Source organism: Cupressus sempervirens, chromosome 3, assembly GCF_028749045.1.
Source record: "Cupressus sempervirens isolate cs-2001-9-10 chromosome 3, ASM2874904v1, whole genome shotgun sequence".
NCBI lineage: Eukaryota > Viridiplantae > Streptophyta > Pinopsida > Cupressales > Cupressaceae > Cupressus > Cupressus sempervirens.
Genome location: NC_143120.1, coordinates 10839506 through 10857709, shown reverse-complemented (window position 1 = coordinate 10857709; position 18204 = coordinate 10839506). Strand labels below are relative to the sequence as shown.

Genomic DNA, 18204 nt, shown 5'->3' with positions numbered 1-18204 from the left:
CTCTCTCTCTTTCTTCTTTTCACTATAGAGTGTTATGGGAGCCCTTTTAGGGTTATAAGAGTGAGGGAGAACAAAATTTAAAAAAAAAAAAATTTGCAAAAAATAATATTTTAAAGCCCCAAAATTCTGCTTGCTGCGGTCGGGTTAGGCAAGCCACCTCGTGACTTGCGAGTCGCACGAGTCATGCCATGTGACTTGCCGCTCACAAGTCACGGGTCATTAATACTCGGCGGGGTCATTGTGGCTCGCTGACTCGCATGACTCGCGTGACTCACCGTGAGTCACGTTACCCTGGATAGAACTATCATCCTATGCTCAATGAACAACGTTCAACCATACTTATTTTCCTCGACAGCCAATTTGAATAACTAACTTCTCACCCTCACACTACTGTTTTGAAACTTGATTTGTGTCTCTTGTAGATGGAACCATAGTTTGCAAACTTGGACTTAGAGAGCCCTCGACAGAACCAACTTTTTTAATTCTGCAAAAACCTTGAGAAAGCTCGACAAAAGCTTGGCAACTTAGAAAGAACTTAATATGAAATTCTTTTAAAGAAACATATTTTATATGTAAAAATAAAATTACAAAATGTATTTAATTAAAAATTGACACCTTGAAAGAGAAAATACATGGTTTTGTAGGAAAAACAGCATGTGAAAAACACATTCTAACCAGTATTTTACTTGCATTGACATTTTCCCCCTTAGATTTTTGTGTCTATAAAAACGCGAGAGTTAAACTTGAGACTTGAGAGTACTCGCCCAACAAAAAAATTGAGAGTTCTCAGCAACTTGGGAGTACTTGAAGAGTTTGCGAACTATGGATGGAACATCTGTCAGAGTCCTTTCATCCTGACATTAGCTGATCTTTTGATAACCCTGTTCAGGAATCATTCTTAAAGACAATACAAAAGAGGATGTAGGTTATTTTCTGCAAGGGGCACTTAATACTTTTAGCTGGATGTAGAAGGGGCACTTGTTTTTAACTTCTTTTTGGCCATATTTTTCATCCCAATATCCTGCAACTGGGAATGGCCCCCAATTTAAGGGATCTGGTGGACAGCCAGGGTTACTTTTGTATTAGATTGTATCCTTTTGAGTAGAATTGATAAGAGTTGCTGATATTAAACAGTCTGTTGGCAGCATTGCTGCAAACTGCATAGACATCTCCTCCTCTTCATGCAAATGTTTCAAGTTTATGCCAGATTATTGATGGATAAGCACTTTTCAGGATGTTTGAGATAGTTAAGAGTCTTTTAGCTGGAATTGACTCCTATTCTTTTCGAAAATAACTTTGATAAATGGGATGTACCAGGATCTGAAATTAAAGGTTAATAATAACTTTGTATTTATATGATAGAAGATCCCATTATAGGTACCATGGCTCAACTGAAACTGAATGCTATACTGTTCTCAATCAATTGAATATCTTGTACTTGATTTCTCTGGGAGTCAGAAAAAATGGTAAGATTTTTATAGGAATTGAAAAGTCTGGACTGAACTACATAAATAGTAAGTTAAAAAATCTGGTCTTGGCTGGATATAGCTTGAAAAAACCCAAATATGGTAGTAAGGTTTGTACACATTTATTATTTTATATATGTACTGATCCATAAATACAGATAACTACAAAGGGCATACATGTTTTTCAATCTTAAACAAATTAAAGGACTTCTAATCATTGTGGAACTTGTGAAGGGGTACCAAATTAAGAAAAAAATTAGTTTTGATGTATACAGATGTTTATTAGACATCTTTTTGTCACTATTCTTACACTGGATTGAATGAAGTTCGCTGCAGGAGAACAATTGCAAAAAGAGAAGACTCATTGTTGGGAATATTCATGTGCTTTTCAACCCAAAACGCGGGGATATCAAATTGGGACAGGTAAAAAAAGCACTAAATATTCATATTCATATTCATTGTCAACAGTGAGGCAGAAAAGACATCCTGCAAATGCCTCCAGGCACTGTCCATTCCATGGCTTACTCTATATTTGTAAACACTTTACATGCCTTATTGCGATTAGGATTAGAAAATATGAATTAGAGCTAATGTGTATGCCATTGATAGAACAATGGAAAATGGAGATACAGTGACATTGAATGAAAGAGCTTATGTTTTTGAAATGCTCAACTTCTCTTAGCTATACTGATTTCCTAGATGTAGTTCCCCTGTGTAGTTTTTTGAGTATATTTTTGAGTTCAAATATTCATACCAATATCTCTATTCGGGTAAAAGTGGTCTGTTCCAGTGCTTGAATTTTAACTGTCATCTCCCTACTGCTTCAGATGGGAAAGAAGTGTCAGTCTGTAGCTTTTAATAATTGGATATGCTGAGTGAAATCAAGCTTTTCTGTTAGTGGTATTCAGTGATAGATTTAACTCTATAGGCACAGTTTTTGAAGGCAAGAGATATAGGCTATATGCCATCGAATGGTGGTCCCTCTCTGAATTCTTTATTTAGATGCTTGCATGTTGTATTATTATTAATTAATGATAATATGTACAATGCCCACAAACAATTCTAACAGGTAGGGCAGAGGAAGTCAACCCCTTGTAGATAGTATGGCTGTGGAAATGGAAAACAGACATTGCATTGATGCTTTTTCTTTTAGTTTATTAAATTGACTTTTCTGACTATTATTATATTTAGGATTTGAATTTATAGACTGAAATTGGACTAGATTTCTTTATGTACTCCTTTGCTTTGTGTATATATATTGTTACAAAAGTTACATCTTCTATTCATGGTCACTCACAGATCAGTTCTTTTATTTTATCATTTTGTAATATCTCCAATTTTATTAATGTATCTTAATTAATTAATGGTCTCAGAATTTAAGTAACATTATAAATGGACCTTTGATTAAATTATTTAAGGGGCCCAAACAATAAACTAATAAATCTATGTCGGCTTGTTTGTTAGCCTTTGGGAAGCTTCCAAAGCACTTTATAAGGCCGAGTTTGGTAGTTTAGTAGGATATTGTGGAATTTCTATCTTCTTTGTATTTCTGGAGGCCGAAGGCTGTAGGTTGTATGTACACAGTTTTGAAGGTGGAAGATTCTCGCTCTTCTGTGATTGTAGTTTTGGTGGTTTGTAGCAGTGTTGCGGGACTCGGACTTGCCTCTGACTCGAAAAGTCAAAATTGGGCTTTAGATTCGAACTCGACGACTGCACTCGACAAATCGAAAAACCCATGAAATTCAAAGATTTTTAAGGATTTAAAGATTTTCTCCATGCACCTTTTAGTCAATTAACATCAAATACACAATAATTGAGATAAATAGAAGCTACTTAATGCACATACAAAATTTTGGATAGATCACATAAGTATAAAAGTTAATTTATGAAGGAAAAAAATTGAATAACATAATATAAAGTTATAAACATAGCATCATTGTGAAATGTCTACAATATTCATGGATTATGAAATCCATGGAATCAAAAGTTCAAAACATATATCAAAACAACAGCTAGAGTGTCAAGGACTAAGGCTCATAGTAGCCTATGCCCTCCTATGAATATGCGTAAGATAAGTCATGGAAGACTAGAGCCATCTTCTCACCTTGTGTCTAAGGCTGAACCTCAAGGGCTGTAATAACCCCCAAAATGAACATATAGATGTAATTTTCTAATGAATGAGCTATAATAAATAAATAAATATAATATATTATTATTTTGTATTGTCTTATGGTATAAATAATAAATGAATAAATGAATAATATGATTGTTATCATGTTATAATATATTATTATATCATAATATAATAAAATAAAATAAGGAAAAAAAAGTATAGTGGATTTGGAAAAGGAGCTCTGCAACTACGTATGGAAGCCAAACATTTATGTGCCTCGGCTCCCGTACCCTGCGACGTGTTTCTTGTCCTCATTTTCTCTCTTCGTGCCCTTTTTTACCTTGTTTTTAATGCTTTTGTTTCCTCTCTTTCGGCTTGTGTGGTCTCTTGCTTATTATTCTGTGATTGCTTGAGTGTGTCGATTGGGCTTCTCTGTTGGTAATAGGTAAATCTTACCCCGCCATTATTGACCCACCCTGGATCACTTGTGAGAGAATGAAGGGCTGCAATCATGAAGGATGGTGGAAGAGAGGTGTATGAAGAAATGATGAAAGAAGATGAGGATATAAGCAATACTCATGTCTAAGGTAATTCATGGATTTAGGAAAAAGAATTGCATGAGAAACCATCATATAAGGCAGTTGTGGAGGAACCTAAAACATCTTGTTCGCTGTCAGCTTTTTTTTCTGTTAAGATCTGTAGAATCACTGTGGATGGGAACTGAAATGATGGACTCCCAACCAATGGAGATAGACTCGGGGATGGAGGAAAAACCGAGTTTGGTGTCAGTGGAGGAAAGGAGGAAGGTAAGCTCCCGCCCCATCAATTGAGGATCCTTTCTCTCTTGCTGAATGAGGATATGGTAAGAGCTATTAGAATAGAACAATCTCAGTTAAAAAATATTGCAGTTTTCTTTGCTTGCTTGGACAAAGGGTTCTTACCTTCCTAAAACTTTTTTAATGAATGGGTTGTAAATGTTTGGGGTAAGAAACTTGGGATTCATGTTACATTCTGTAGAATGGTCCAAAAAGGGCTATTTGTTTCATTTGTTAAGACTCATAGTATGCAAGAAAGAATCCTTAACAAGAAATTTTGGAATGTGGGTAAATCTTTATTTCGAGCCTTCCCATGGTCGTCGATTGGGGATATAGAAGAATTTTTTGCTAGGGCTTCACCAAATTGGGTAGAAATTGAGAATTTGAATGTTGAATTTTGGCCATTTATTCACCAGTAATTGAAGCCTATTTGGTTCGGTTTTGTAGATAGAACAATCTAAGACTACCCTTCCACATTTAAATGCTAAGGTTCTAGTTGCTCTTGAACCTGGAATTGTATTCCCCGATAATATTTCTCTTACCATTGATTTTGAAGTTTTTTCATGGAAAGTCTCTTGATTTGGTAATCTAGGTGCTTGTTTTCATTGTAAAAGGAATGGACACGCAAGAAAAGACTATCCAGATTTATCAAGACCTCAAATAGCTAACTTTGAGATTTCTAAAGATAATGCTAAAAAGCATCTAGTTCTGGAAAAGAGAAACCCTCGGCACCATTCTCAAGTAATTCTGATAGTATTCCGGGGATGGATAAGCTTATGGAGACTGATAAAAATAAAGTTTCTCATTCTTTTTTAGAAAAGGAATTTGACACAATTGCCAACCCTCTTTATGATTCTGAGTTAACTCCTACTAATGATGCCATTTGTAGTTCTAAGATCATCCCAAGTGTCTCTAATCAGAAAAAATCCATTATTTGTCAAAAAGCTAGTGTTGATCCAGTGCCCTAGGTTGAAACCCCCACCAAACTTAATGCTCATCAACTTGCTCTTAATTCTCTAGTTGAGAGGGCATAGTTGGTTAAGATTGCCAATCACTCTTTGAATGATAAGAATATGCATTTGAATGGATCAAAACCTTTTCGGATGGAAATTTCTCCAAATAAAAACAGAATTGAGCCCTCTTTTGTTGAAGTCATCAATAAAAGGAGCAAGAAAGGAAAGGGCAATGATAATCAGATCTTAACCAATTTTAATGGTTGTAAAAGTAAACAGGGAGATATCATTGATTGCTTTAACAGACTTTATAACCATGTTAAGAACAATTTAAAAAATCATGAACATGATCAACTTCCATAGCTGGAATGTTAGAGGTTTGGAAATGAATGATAGAAAATACATTGTAAGAAGATGGTGCAGTAAGATTATACAAAAGGATTTCATATGTTTAGAAGAGATTAAAGTAGTTGGATTTTAGGCTCACACTATCCTAAAAATGCTTTGGGATCAAGTCACTACATTCTACTCCAATCATGAAAGTGGGAGGGGGGAGTTGCTATTCTTGTGGGACTTGATTGGGTTGATTATATTGTAAGCAAAGGAGTCTCTCCTTGTCATAGGGCATTGTGGATTGTATTTAGTAAAGGTGGTCAGAGTTTTGGGACTTGTTAACTTCTATGCACCTAATGATTATGGGAATGGGCTACAACTAATTTGCCTAATACCTAGTGGATCTTTATTGGTGACTTTAATATGGTGGAACATTGAGAGGATAAAATAGGAAGCAACTCCTTTAGTCGGAAAAGCAATGAGTTATTCTTTTGGAACAAACTTAAGAGGAAGTTTAGTGTTTTAGATCCTTTGGAAAAAAGAAAATCTGAATTTCAGGATATTTGGTACACTTGGTGTAATAATCAAAAGGGCTCTCAAAGGGTTTATTGTAGACTTGATAAATCTATACAGACTCTGCTCTTCTCTGTTTTTATTCTGAACCTGGACATTCACCTGTCTTAGTTACTCCTGCTTCTCTCTCAGACCATTCCCCTATCTTTGCAAGGATTGGTTTGCAAAATGAGATTCCCGATTCTAGGGTGAATACTAACAAGCACTTTAAACTTAATCTTTCTCTTCTCAAAGACCCGGATACAATTGGTGCACTCTAGTAGGCCATATTCTTTATAAGTTGGTTAGTGGTGATATTCAACCAAAAGAAATGTGGGAAGGACTAGTTGAAGTCTGGCAAAAAATCTTTTAGATCATTGGAAAGAAAAAAAGTATGGATTTAATGTAGAAGAAACTAGGGCACAAGCTAATCTTAATTTGCTAGAGAAAGACCTTCATGTCAGAGTACAGGATTTGGAGTTAGAAGCTGCTTTGACTCCTTAAGGAAGATTCAAAACTATAAGATCCAAGGTCAGAGAGCTAGATCCAAACTGAATTGGTGTTTGGAAGGAGATAGGGGGTTTAAATATTTCTTCACTATTATCAAGGAAAAGAATAAAAGGGAATTCATTGAGCATATTCTCATTAATGGTGGAAATCTTCAAATGCAGTTATAATGCAATTAGCATTCTTTGAGTACTACTCTCAACTTTTTTCATCTGAGATGTTTGATGCTAAGTATGAGGACTCGAGAAGTGTCTCCAATTGATTCCCAAAAAAATTTCAGAAGAAGATAGTAGCAGATTAAATAATCCTATTTCTTTGGAAGAAATTAAATGGGCTATTAACTCCTTAGCCAATGAAAAATCCCTAGGATGTGATGGTCTTCCTGCTGAGTTCTACAAAACCAATATAGATTGGATATCTAGTGATCTGTTGGCACTCTATGAAGACTCATTCATTAGAGGATCCTTGGGTAGAAGCATTAATAAAGGCATGATCAAATTGATCCCGAAGAATGGTGAGAAAGCTGAAATCAAGAACTGGAGGCCAATAACATTATTGAATATCTCTTACAAGATTATTGCAAAATTGTTAGCTAAAAGAATTGAGAACTTGCTAAATAGGTTTATCTCAGTTACACAGACGGGTTTCATCAAGGGCAGGTATATAGTGGAACATTTAATAACAAGTTGGGAAGCAATGCATTGGGCTAAGAAGAGTAATTAGAATGTGGCTATGATCTTACTTGATTTTGAAAAATCCTATGATAGAATTGAGTGGCCATTTGTTACTGGAATGTTGAAAGCTTTTGGATTTCTTGAATATTTTTGCAGATGGATAAAGGTGTTGTTTAAAGATTCTTCCACAGTCATAGATGTGAATGACAATCTTACTAGATCTATTCCTCTTGGGAGATCAATTAGACAAGGTTGTCCCATTGCCCCCTCCATCTTTGTGATTGTTGCTGATGCTCTATTTTATTTGCTTAGAGCTCCCTCCCTTGGTCCTCCTATTAAAGGTCTCCTTCCTAGTTTGCTGATGAGACTGCATTGTTCTTAGAATTTGAGGAGATGAACTTTCGTAACACCTTGGATAGACTTGATTTTCTCTGTTTAACCTCAGGTGCCAAAGTTGCTCCTCATAAATCCTCAGTTATAGGTTGGTCTGATTCTCCTCCTAATTGGTTATAGTTGATGTCTTGGCAATGGAAAGGTCCTAATGAAATTGTTAGGTACCTTGGTATTCCTTTTGCTGTTAATCCTTCTACTAAAGTTATGTAGGAGTGTGTTTTTGATAAAATACAAAAGAAACATATTAAATGGCAAACCCACGCAAACCCACTAGCTCTCCTTGGTAGGGAGAATTCAAGTTGTGCAGAAAGTTTTGTCATCTCATCACCTCTACTTTGCTTCTACTTGGTTGATGACTAATCATCAAATGGATAAAATTGAAATTTTTTTGAGAGATTTTTTGTGGTCTGATGGGATGGGGAACAAAAACATTATGTGAATTTGCAGTGGTGCTGTAAACCCAAACAATATGGTGGACTGGGTTTGAAGGACTTAAAAAGCATGCTATTGCCCTTGCTTCTAAGTGGATTCTTAAGGATATTTATAGTAATGAACCTTGGAAAGTTCCAATTAAAAATAACATTCAATGCTCTATCATCTCCAAAGGTAAAAGTTGGATGAATATTCCATTTTGTGATATACTATTAGGTGATTTTAAAATCAAAGTTTTTGGTTCTAATGTTTTTGCTACCCTGTGGAAGGCTTGGACCCATTCAAGGATATTCTTACTAGTTAGAATAGTTGTTCGTTCTTCTCCATCTTGTGTTGTTTCATATAGATCAATTTGGCAGGGACTGTATTTAAACAGAAAACCTTTGGCACTTGCACAAAGTTGCTTAGCAAAAGATTGGAATGTGCTGGGTGTCTTTAATTAGTGATTTAATGATTGACAACCGGATGGGCACTTGGGATGAAATTAGAACTAGATATGGTATCACATTGACTCAGAAGAAGACCTATACACTAATTTGCAAGGCATTTGGTACATGTAATTTCTCAAAGGTGTTATTGATTTTGATAGTTTTTTCAAATAGTTTATGTGAAGTGATGGAATAGTAATTAATGAAGTAACAACAAAGCAATTATATAATATGCTTGTTTCCGATCCAAAAATCTTTCAAAGAGTGATCCAATGGTGGGGATTGCGTTCCCCTTTTTTTGAATGGTCTTTCTTTTTTCAGTGCTTGTAGTAGTCAAAAGTGGAACCCAAAAAATTATGTTTAAGATGGCTTCTGCTAATTAAAAAACTTGCTTTAGGATCTAATATGGAGTCTTTAGGTCTCATTCTTGGCCATTGCAAAGTCTGTGATGCAATTGAGTCTTTTGAACATGATTTTTTTCAGTATGATTTTGCTATCATGATCTTGTCAATTTATTTGGGTAATCCTATTGTATGGAATTCAAAACTAGGCCTTTCTTGGAGTGAAATTTTAGTTGGATATGTTGAAGCTTTTGATTCTAAGCTTAATTCTTTTTGGTTTGTTCTTACATGTGAGATCTTCTGGTTCCTTTGGAAAGCGAGAAATGAAGAGGTCTTTCAGTAGAAAGATAGAGGACTTATTGAGTTTACTTGTAAACTCACACATTTTTCAGGGATGGCTTTCTTCTTATTCATAAAGATGAGGTCAAAGCTTTCCAATATTTTGACCAGTTCAAAGATATGATGGACGTGAATGATATTAAGCAAATTGAAAGAATGATGGAAGATTTGCACATTTCCACTAGTACCCAACAGCCTGCTCCGATTGTTATTGATAGTGAGGAGACTAAGTTGAATAATGATTATGTTTTAGCAGGATGGAATGATTAATTGCTTGATGCAACTTTCATACAAGCATTGGGTTTTAATGATGGATGGGGCCCGACTACAAATGAATAGCATAAGTAGCATGTTTTGAACTTGATAATCAGCCTTATATTATTTTTTTGATAAGCATTGTAAATCTTATATCGTTTTAGCTACACTTTCATGTGGATTAAATGGGTTGACTACTCTGTAAGTCATGCATAGTGGTGATCCTGTAGACTTGAAGTATATTACTCTGGAAGTTTTTTTTTCTCTATGCTGAATAGTTCACGATGTGTAATAACCCCAGCTAGTTATAACTCTAACAGATAATATTATTTCTGACTTTTGACATTACGTCAAAACATTTAGCATACAATGCCAATACTACTGAAAAGAACTCCAAGGCTAACTAAATCAGATTCACCAAGATTAGGCAATTTTTAACAACACTGATGATGACCAAGCTCAATTCAATGACAATGATAGATTTGCATTTGATTTACTATGCCATGTAAAACTGAACTGCATAGTTATCTCTGAATTCAATTTACATCAGCAGTGAATCAAATTACATCTTCCAAGCAACAATAATGACGGAATTGCAAGATGCAAACCTTAAGAAATTGATCCACAAGACCTCAAGTGCAAGATCAATGCTCAATTCTAAAACTCCAAACCCTTAGCTAGATGCTTCAATAAGTATATAATAATCAAGACTATTCTCCTTAGCTACAACAAATACAGTAGGAGGTGTTGGCCAATTGTATACTTCAGCACAATTGCCAAGAACTTCTCAGACTCAACCCTTACACTTCAGCAAGGGCCACAAAATATCAGAACTCAGAAAAAGCCACAAAGGCAACCAAAGCAAATAAAATATCCAAGCATGCTTTTCTCAACAAATGGGCTTGTATTTATAACCTCCATATGCCCCTTTTGTTGCCAAAATGTAACTTTTGCTGAAGAAGCTTCACCACACAACATTAATTAGAAGCTTCCATTATATTTTTTCACTTGACTTGGCTTAACTAATTAATAAATAACTCTTTCTAATGATAACTCAACTCTCAACTTAAGTGAAATTATAAAGTTAAATTATAACTTTATAATAAGCCATTTAATAAATTAATTAGAATATGGCCACTAAAATTCTAATAACTCCCAAAATACTCATCATTTAAATATGTCGTCTGAAATAGGAGTCATACCTATTATTTCTCCATGTGACCAAATGCACTTTTAAAAAATAGAAAGGGTCCATCTCAATCAATACCAACTTACCACAAATAGTAAGAACACAAAACTAAGCCCAAATGAAGTCCAATCTGAGCCAAACGAAGACCAACCTGTAGCTTATTGAATTGTGGAGAAGATAAGACCGTCCCAAGCCAAGCCACTGCCTCAAAAGACCCTCTATCCACAATAATTAGCCTACGAGGATCACAATAATATGCTAATCCCTGAAACTCTGATATTGACAAAAATGGGGACATTACAGTCCTCCCTCCTTGAGATTGCTTGTCCTCAAGCAATTCGGCAATACAATGAACTCCAACCTCCACCTCGATCCCAAATGAAGAAGCACATGGCATCCTTCTCAGCACTGAACCAACCGCATGCCAATATCATCAGGTCCATCAACATTGCCTGCAATATAGTACCCAACACCTGTGCTAATGATTTGAAAGTTAGGACATCACTGGGAGATAACTCTATAGGAGATCTTAGCATACTCTTCTTCCCCATAGCCACCCATATAATATATACTATATTGGAATCGTGATCATCACCAATAATCGCTGAAAAAGATGTAGCTACAGGTGAACCATATGCACTCATGCCAATTGTATCAATAATAGGTGTAGCCACATCAAAATACGCGGATACAAGAACAATACTAACTGTCGCCATAGAAAATTGCATCGAATCTGTAGTTGATAAAAACTCATAATCATCAACATGTGTGCCATCATTAGAACACACATCAGCAACTGCATACATATCACTAAATTCCTCCATAGATGGCTTAATCGGCGCAAAAGTAGCTGACAAGGCCGATATGACTGTATCATCGCATGCTCCTACTCCCACTATCATCGCATCACCATCAAATGCATAATCCTGGGGACTCATGCCAACAATTGCATCATCCGACTATTTTACAATACCCTGTATCTCAGATTCTCCATCCCTAGGTAGAGAAGTATGTCCTCTGCAAGTATAATATCTACTTGGAATGAATCTCCTGTCACCATCCATGTCACTATACCAATCACAAAAATAATCGGACAATCTCTGAAGTAAGCACCGACCAAAATAATAACTTAGCCCAATTCTTGCAAGCTAGCAGGAAATCGCTCTGATATCATTGTAATAATCCCAAATGTTTATAACTCTTAACAAATACTAATATTTTTGACTTTTGACATTATGTCAAAACATTTAGCTTACAATGCCAACACTAGTGAAAAGAACTCCAAGGCTGACTAAATCACATTCACCAAGATTAGGCAATTTTTAACAACACTGATGATGACCAAGCTCAATTCAATGGCAATGATAGATTTGCATTTGATTTACTATGCCATGTAGAACTGAACTACTTCATATTTATCTCTCAATTCAATTTACATCAGCACTGAATCAAATTACATCTCAAAATTTCACACACTTTCTTCTAAGCAACAGTAATGACAAAAATGGAAGATGCAAACCTTAAGAAATTAATCCATAAGACCTCAGCTGTAGGATCAATGCTCAATTCTAAAACTCCAAACCCTTAGCCAAATGCTTCAATAAGTATATAATAATCAAGACTATTCTCCTTAGCTACAACAAATACAATAGGAGATGCTGGCCAATTGTATACTTCAGCACAATTGCCAAGAACTTCTCAGACTCAACCCTTATACTTCAGCAAGAGCCACAAAATATTAGAACTCAGAAAAAGCTACAAAGGCAACAAAAGCAAATAAAATATCCAAGCATGCTTTTCTCAACAAATGGGCTTGTATTTATAACCTCCATATACCCTTTTTGTTGCCAAAATGTAACTTCACTCAAGAAGCTTTACCACACAACATTAATTAGAAGCTTCACTTGACTTGGCTTAACTAATTAATAAATAACTCTTTCTAATGATAACTCAACTTTCAAGTGAATTTATAACTTTATATAAGCCATTTAATAAATTAATTTGAATTTGGCCACTAAAATTCTAATAACTCCTAAAATACTCATCATTTAAATATGCCGTTTGAAATAGGAGTCATACCTATTATTTTTGAATGTGACCAAATGCACTTTCCAAAAATAGAAAGTGTCCATCTCGATCAATACCAACTTACCACAAATAGTAAGAACACAAAACTAAGCCCAAACGAAGTCGAATTTGAGCCAAATGAAGACCAACCTGTAGCTTATTGAATTGTGGAGAAGATAAGACCCTCCCAAGCCAAGCCACTGCCTCAAAAGACCCTCTATCCACAATAATTAGCCTACGCGGATCACAATAATAGGCTAATCCCTGAAACTTTGATATTGAAAAAAATGGGGACATTACACAATGGACCTATTGTATTCAATTTTTTATACTATTCTAATTGTATAAAATAAAATAAAAGATCTTAAATAAATAAATATCAAATTAATATAAATAAATAAAAAAACTTATTATTAATCAAATGAAGAGATACGACCTTTCAAGATACGTATTTGATGTAAAGGGAGGAAGAGGCATCGAAGAAGAAAATCATCCGCGCATCATAGAGCAATCAAATGTAATAATTGAATACCTTCAACAAATCATCGTGGATATATTGACAAGGAAGAAAGAAGCCAAAACAATACTATCTCAAGAGCTATCATGACCATAGCAATCGAGAAAAGGAAGTCCAGATGAACACGTACACTTGAACGGATATTCGTCTTTCGCTGACTAGATTCAGAGTAGCAAATAGAGAGAAGGAAGTTAAATCCAATCAACAAACCATGCCAAGCATAGATGATCGAACTGAGAGCAAAGATATCATATTAAGTAAGGAGGGGAAAGAAACTCAACCTCTCAGACACCAACCAGTGAACATTAAATCATGTTTATATCAAAAAGAAACTACTGTCTACAAATTAAAGGGATGTAGAAGTAACATGAAGTGTTCTACAAAATTAATCGATGACGAGGGATTGAAAGGTACCTATGTCCAAACAAAGGACTCAAATAGAGAGATGGGTAGAAATGACACTCACATCTTGGAGAAAAGAGGGGGATGAACAGGGAAAAATATAATATGAATTATCTTCATTTCCGTCTCCACATGAAAGGAACATAGAAAAGTCCAACCAATTATCAACAACATTTCATTTGCTTGTGCTATGCATTAAAACGATAATCTAAGTGGAAAGAAGTGAGTGCCCAAATCATTATGCATGTGTAAGATAAATATCAATGGTATCAACGACAATAATTATTAGCAAACTAGAGTCAACCATCAATGGAGGAAAACACACCAAGGATATGGTTTAATCACCTTGTTGATGTTTTCTATTTTCTGAGGATATAAATCAAACTATGAGATATTATAACACCGACCATTATAATGCCAAGGAGGGAATTTTAGTGGTGTTACATACCAAACTTCCAAGTAGAAAATAAAGAGTAAAGTCATTACCAATAAAGAGAGGGCATTCAAAAAGAATGTTGAGTTTCTCATAAGAGAACTTAGAGACTAGAGGACATTCTTCATTGAATGTCAGATTCTATAATGGAATCTAGAGAGAGATTTGTAGAGAATCTCTTAGAGGCTATATATATATAGTAGTGGTCAAACATATGCATATGTTAGAGGCTTGGTCAGAGGTGGGATCTCTACCAAGTTTAGTGTTTAATTAGAGATCCCAAACATAGTCCTTAGGAAGATACCCTTCATATGATGATCTCCTAACCAAGAAGTAATTCTCACCAGAGAGTTAGGTGATCTGAGAAGAGTCTCTCTCTGAGGGATTAGGAGGGTTGAGATTGGGTAGTATTTAGACTAACACTCAGTTAATTATGTGTTTATAACATTTCTTTATGCAAACTCCTATTGTACTAACAATTTTGTCGCAGGTTCTAACATTCATTCCTTAATTCGGAAAATGGGACATTACAAGGGCATCCTCATCCTCATCCTCACCCACAAAATCCTCATCATTAGACTCAGATCCATCACACCTAGCCTGAGGGTCTTGCACTCGATCTCCTCACACTGTAGCCTCCTCGAGTATCATTGCTACTGCCTTTGCCCCACGATCCAGTTGATCAATCCACTCTATGCCTTCATCATTAAAGACAGGATTAACAATCTCTTGGTTCCACTCTACATGTGGATCAATAGTCTCTAATAGAATCGATGATGTATTAGTGCCTTGGATTTGTCTAGGGTGAAGGCGAAGGTTGTAGTGAACAAAGACAAGATCATGCAATTTTTGACTGCCAATGGTTTGCTAATTTCTCTCTCAAAACTCCAATACTCTTCTCTAACTCTTTTCTCTCTATCACAAGCATTAGCAAATGATAAAATGATGTTTTTAGGTCAAATAGATTTTCAGCAAGAGTCCAGAGCTTAGGACTTTGCAAGTTAGGAGAGTCCTTGGACTTAGTATGTCCATGGTGACTCTGCTAGGATTCGACTGAGTTTGAGGCCAGAGGCAATCTGCCTCATTTTGATGGACAAAGCTACAATATGAGTGGAATATATCCATCATATGAGTGAGGAACAATCATTGTATGGATGTGAATAGCCACCATACAAGTGACATTCAGTCACCATGTTTTTCTTGTGGTGCTAGTACCAAACGGTGGACTTGTGTTGTACGTAGGGCGTGGGTGTTGCTAGAACATTACAGTGGTATCAGAGCTAGTGATTTTGCTAGCCTGTGTGGGGAGATATGGTGTTGAGTGATGGGAAGTGGTGGTTGAATGTGCTACAAAAGATTGGCAAAGATGAAATATGGTATGCATTGAAAAATATTTATTAATATTAATGAAAAAGTAATGGTGAGATGAAGCATCCACCTCTTATCGCTAGTTAGTTGTGATGTATGTGTGAGTGAATTAATATATGCTTCTATTAGAAAAATCTTAAATATTGTGTGCATTATTATATTATGCCCTCGCCAATCATGACAAGGTATAATACTTAATGGCTTCTTGCCATCATTAACAATGTTGGATTGGAAAACGAATTACGCTCATGGTGTGATAAAGACTGCACCAAATTATGTATGGTGTTGATATTCCATTAGATATATTGGAAGTATGTTCGAGTAAGGTGAACAAGTTACCTTCATTTCTTATACAGAGGATCCTTGCGTTGATTGAGATCGCCTTATGACAACCCATTCTTTTGAGATATCATGACAAGAAAATCAAGCTAGCAGCTACAACATGTCTAAGTCAGATTTTGATAGTCTCAGCTCCTAAAGTACCTTAGGATAATGACAACCTAACAAAGATATTGCACTTTATTACTGCCATGTTTTAGAGCCTTGATGACATCAATAGTGATCTGTTCGCTAGAAGGTTGACAATACTACAGATATGTGCAAATATCAAAGTAATGTCCTCTTATATCTAGGATTGCAAGACTTGATCCCCGATATGTGTTATCACTTTTTGGTCACCATAAAGGAGCACCATAATGATAAGATTTTCTTTGCTATGGAGAATATCATGATTTCATGTATTGAGGAGATAAATATGATATCCCAACCTATCATAAGAATGCTATGGGCTGTTTATAGTCGAGATTGCAATCCTTCTATTGTGGCATGTAAATTGGTCAATAGTTTATTCAAGCATTGTGTAGAAAAAATGATATCTCAACTGCATTGGGCCAAGGATGTTAGTGATGACAATAAGAGTGATGCACTACATGAGGAAGATGAAGAGTCGCACAAGTATATCCAAGAATCTGTTGCTACCCCTACAAGTGGAGAAACCTAAGCATACATGACAAAAGCATGGTTGAAGAAGATACTTGCATGGAGCTTGTTTGAAAGAAAACATTGATCAATTAGATGTATGGAGAAATAGACACTACCAGTGATCCTTTTTATGGGCATGACTGCATGTAGATTTTGGATTGCAACTCCGATATGTTTTATGATTGTGGGATTTTGATGACTCTCGGTATGGCAATGTTTATAGTAGAGTGGGGCAACGAAAGCTTGACGGGGGAGTTACTCTTCACTGGTGCGGTGGCAACATCGACTAATACAATTATGATGGTAGTGTCAACTAGCATGGTGATAGTGCTAACTTACATAGGTATGGTGGTAGCGTCGATTGTTATAGTGGGAGTGTTGATTGGCATAGTGGTAATGCCGATTGGCGTTGTGGGAGTGTTGATTGGTACAATCATAGTGTTGGAGTGCGATGTGTTTGATGAAAGAAGTGGAGTCACGCTAATGCAAGACCATCATCCATTTGTGTTTGATAGTCGAAAGCTTTTGCAAGTCATGCATGCATTGGCCAAGTTTAGGCACTACCTTATTGGAGCAAAACTTGTTGTGTAGTTAGTCTTGGAGTAGGACTTGAACGAGTGAGAGAAATCCCTACAATTGGTTGAATCTGAAGTTTATCCTTTGGGAGAGAAAGGCGTGATTACAATCTCTTCCTGTGAGGGGCTTCCTCATGGAATCGCCAAGATTTACTTTAGTTAGATATTAGTGTGCTTGATCGCATGAAGGTTTTGGATAGGAGCACCTATGTGTTTTATGATTGGCTTCCATGGGATCCTAGTGCCTTCAAACATAGCAATGTTTATATTAGATTGGCGCAGTGGAGGCTTGGTGGTTGTCTACTCATCTCAACTGAATCCTATTATGCACATGTGATCTTGAAGCAACACGAGGCTTTAGTTGGATATAGCTACCAACATCTGCACATGATTTGTGATCTCGAAGCTTGTGGATTGCTGGAGGGCAACCAAGCTTTGAGTGTGCAAGGGTTTGTATATCCCTAATTTAAAGAATTTTTCTATTAATTAATGGTCCCAAAATTTAATAAATATTAATGGATATTTAATTAATTAGTAAAGGACCCCAAACAAGAAAATAATAAATTAATGTCGGCTTGTTTGTAAGCCTTAGGAAGCTTCTTGAAGCCCTTTTTAAGGCCAAGTTTGGTAGTGTAGTAGGATGTCGTGGAATTTCTATCTTGTATTTTCAAAGGCTGAAGGCTGAAGGCTGAAGGTAGTACGGAATTTTGGAGGTGGATGATCCTCCCTATTCTGTGATCGCAATTTCAGTGGTTTGTAGCCACCCTACTCCATCGTTGGAAATATCATTTCGATATTTCACCTGTGCTCCAAATTTGTGTAGTCTTCATTTGCAGCCAAATTTGTAATTGACAACGATATCTAATATTGTATTCCAGATATTGATTTCTTCCAATGAAACTCATATTTGCTTTTTAGATGTAATTTCTCATACAACAAATTATTTAACTATTGTCTCCGGGTTAGGTTATTGCTGGGTTCTACATTACGGAAATAATAATATTGTGACATCAAGATCTTTCAAGGCAACATCGATTTTCCCTGAAGGCGACATTAGTAGAGTGTACTTGT

At 35.8% G+C, this 18204-nt stretch overlaps 1 protein-coding gene across 1 annotated transcript in view; it reads left to right on the top strand.

Annotated features, from left to right (window-relative positions):
* LOC149564470 (carbon catabolite repressor protein 4 homolog 5-like) overlaps positions 1-18204 on the top strand; it is a 176792-nt gene that overhangs the window by 125281 nt on the left and 33307 nt on the right. Inside the window, exon 8 of the mRNA XM_089818017.1 lies at positions 1793-1889. Coding sequence (XP_089674143.1) covers positions 1793-1889 — 97 coding nt within the window. The remainder of the gene's footprint in view (positions 1-1792; positions 1890-18204) is intronic.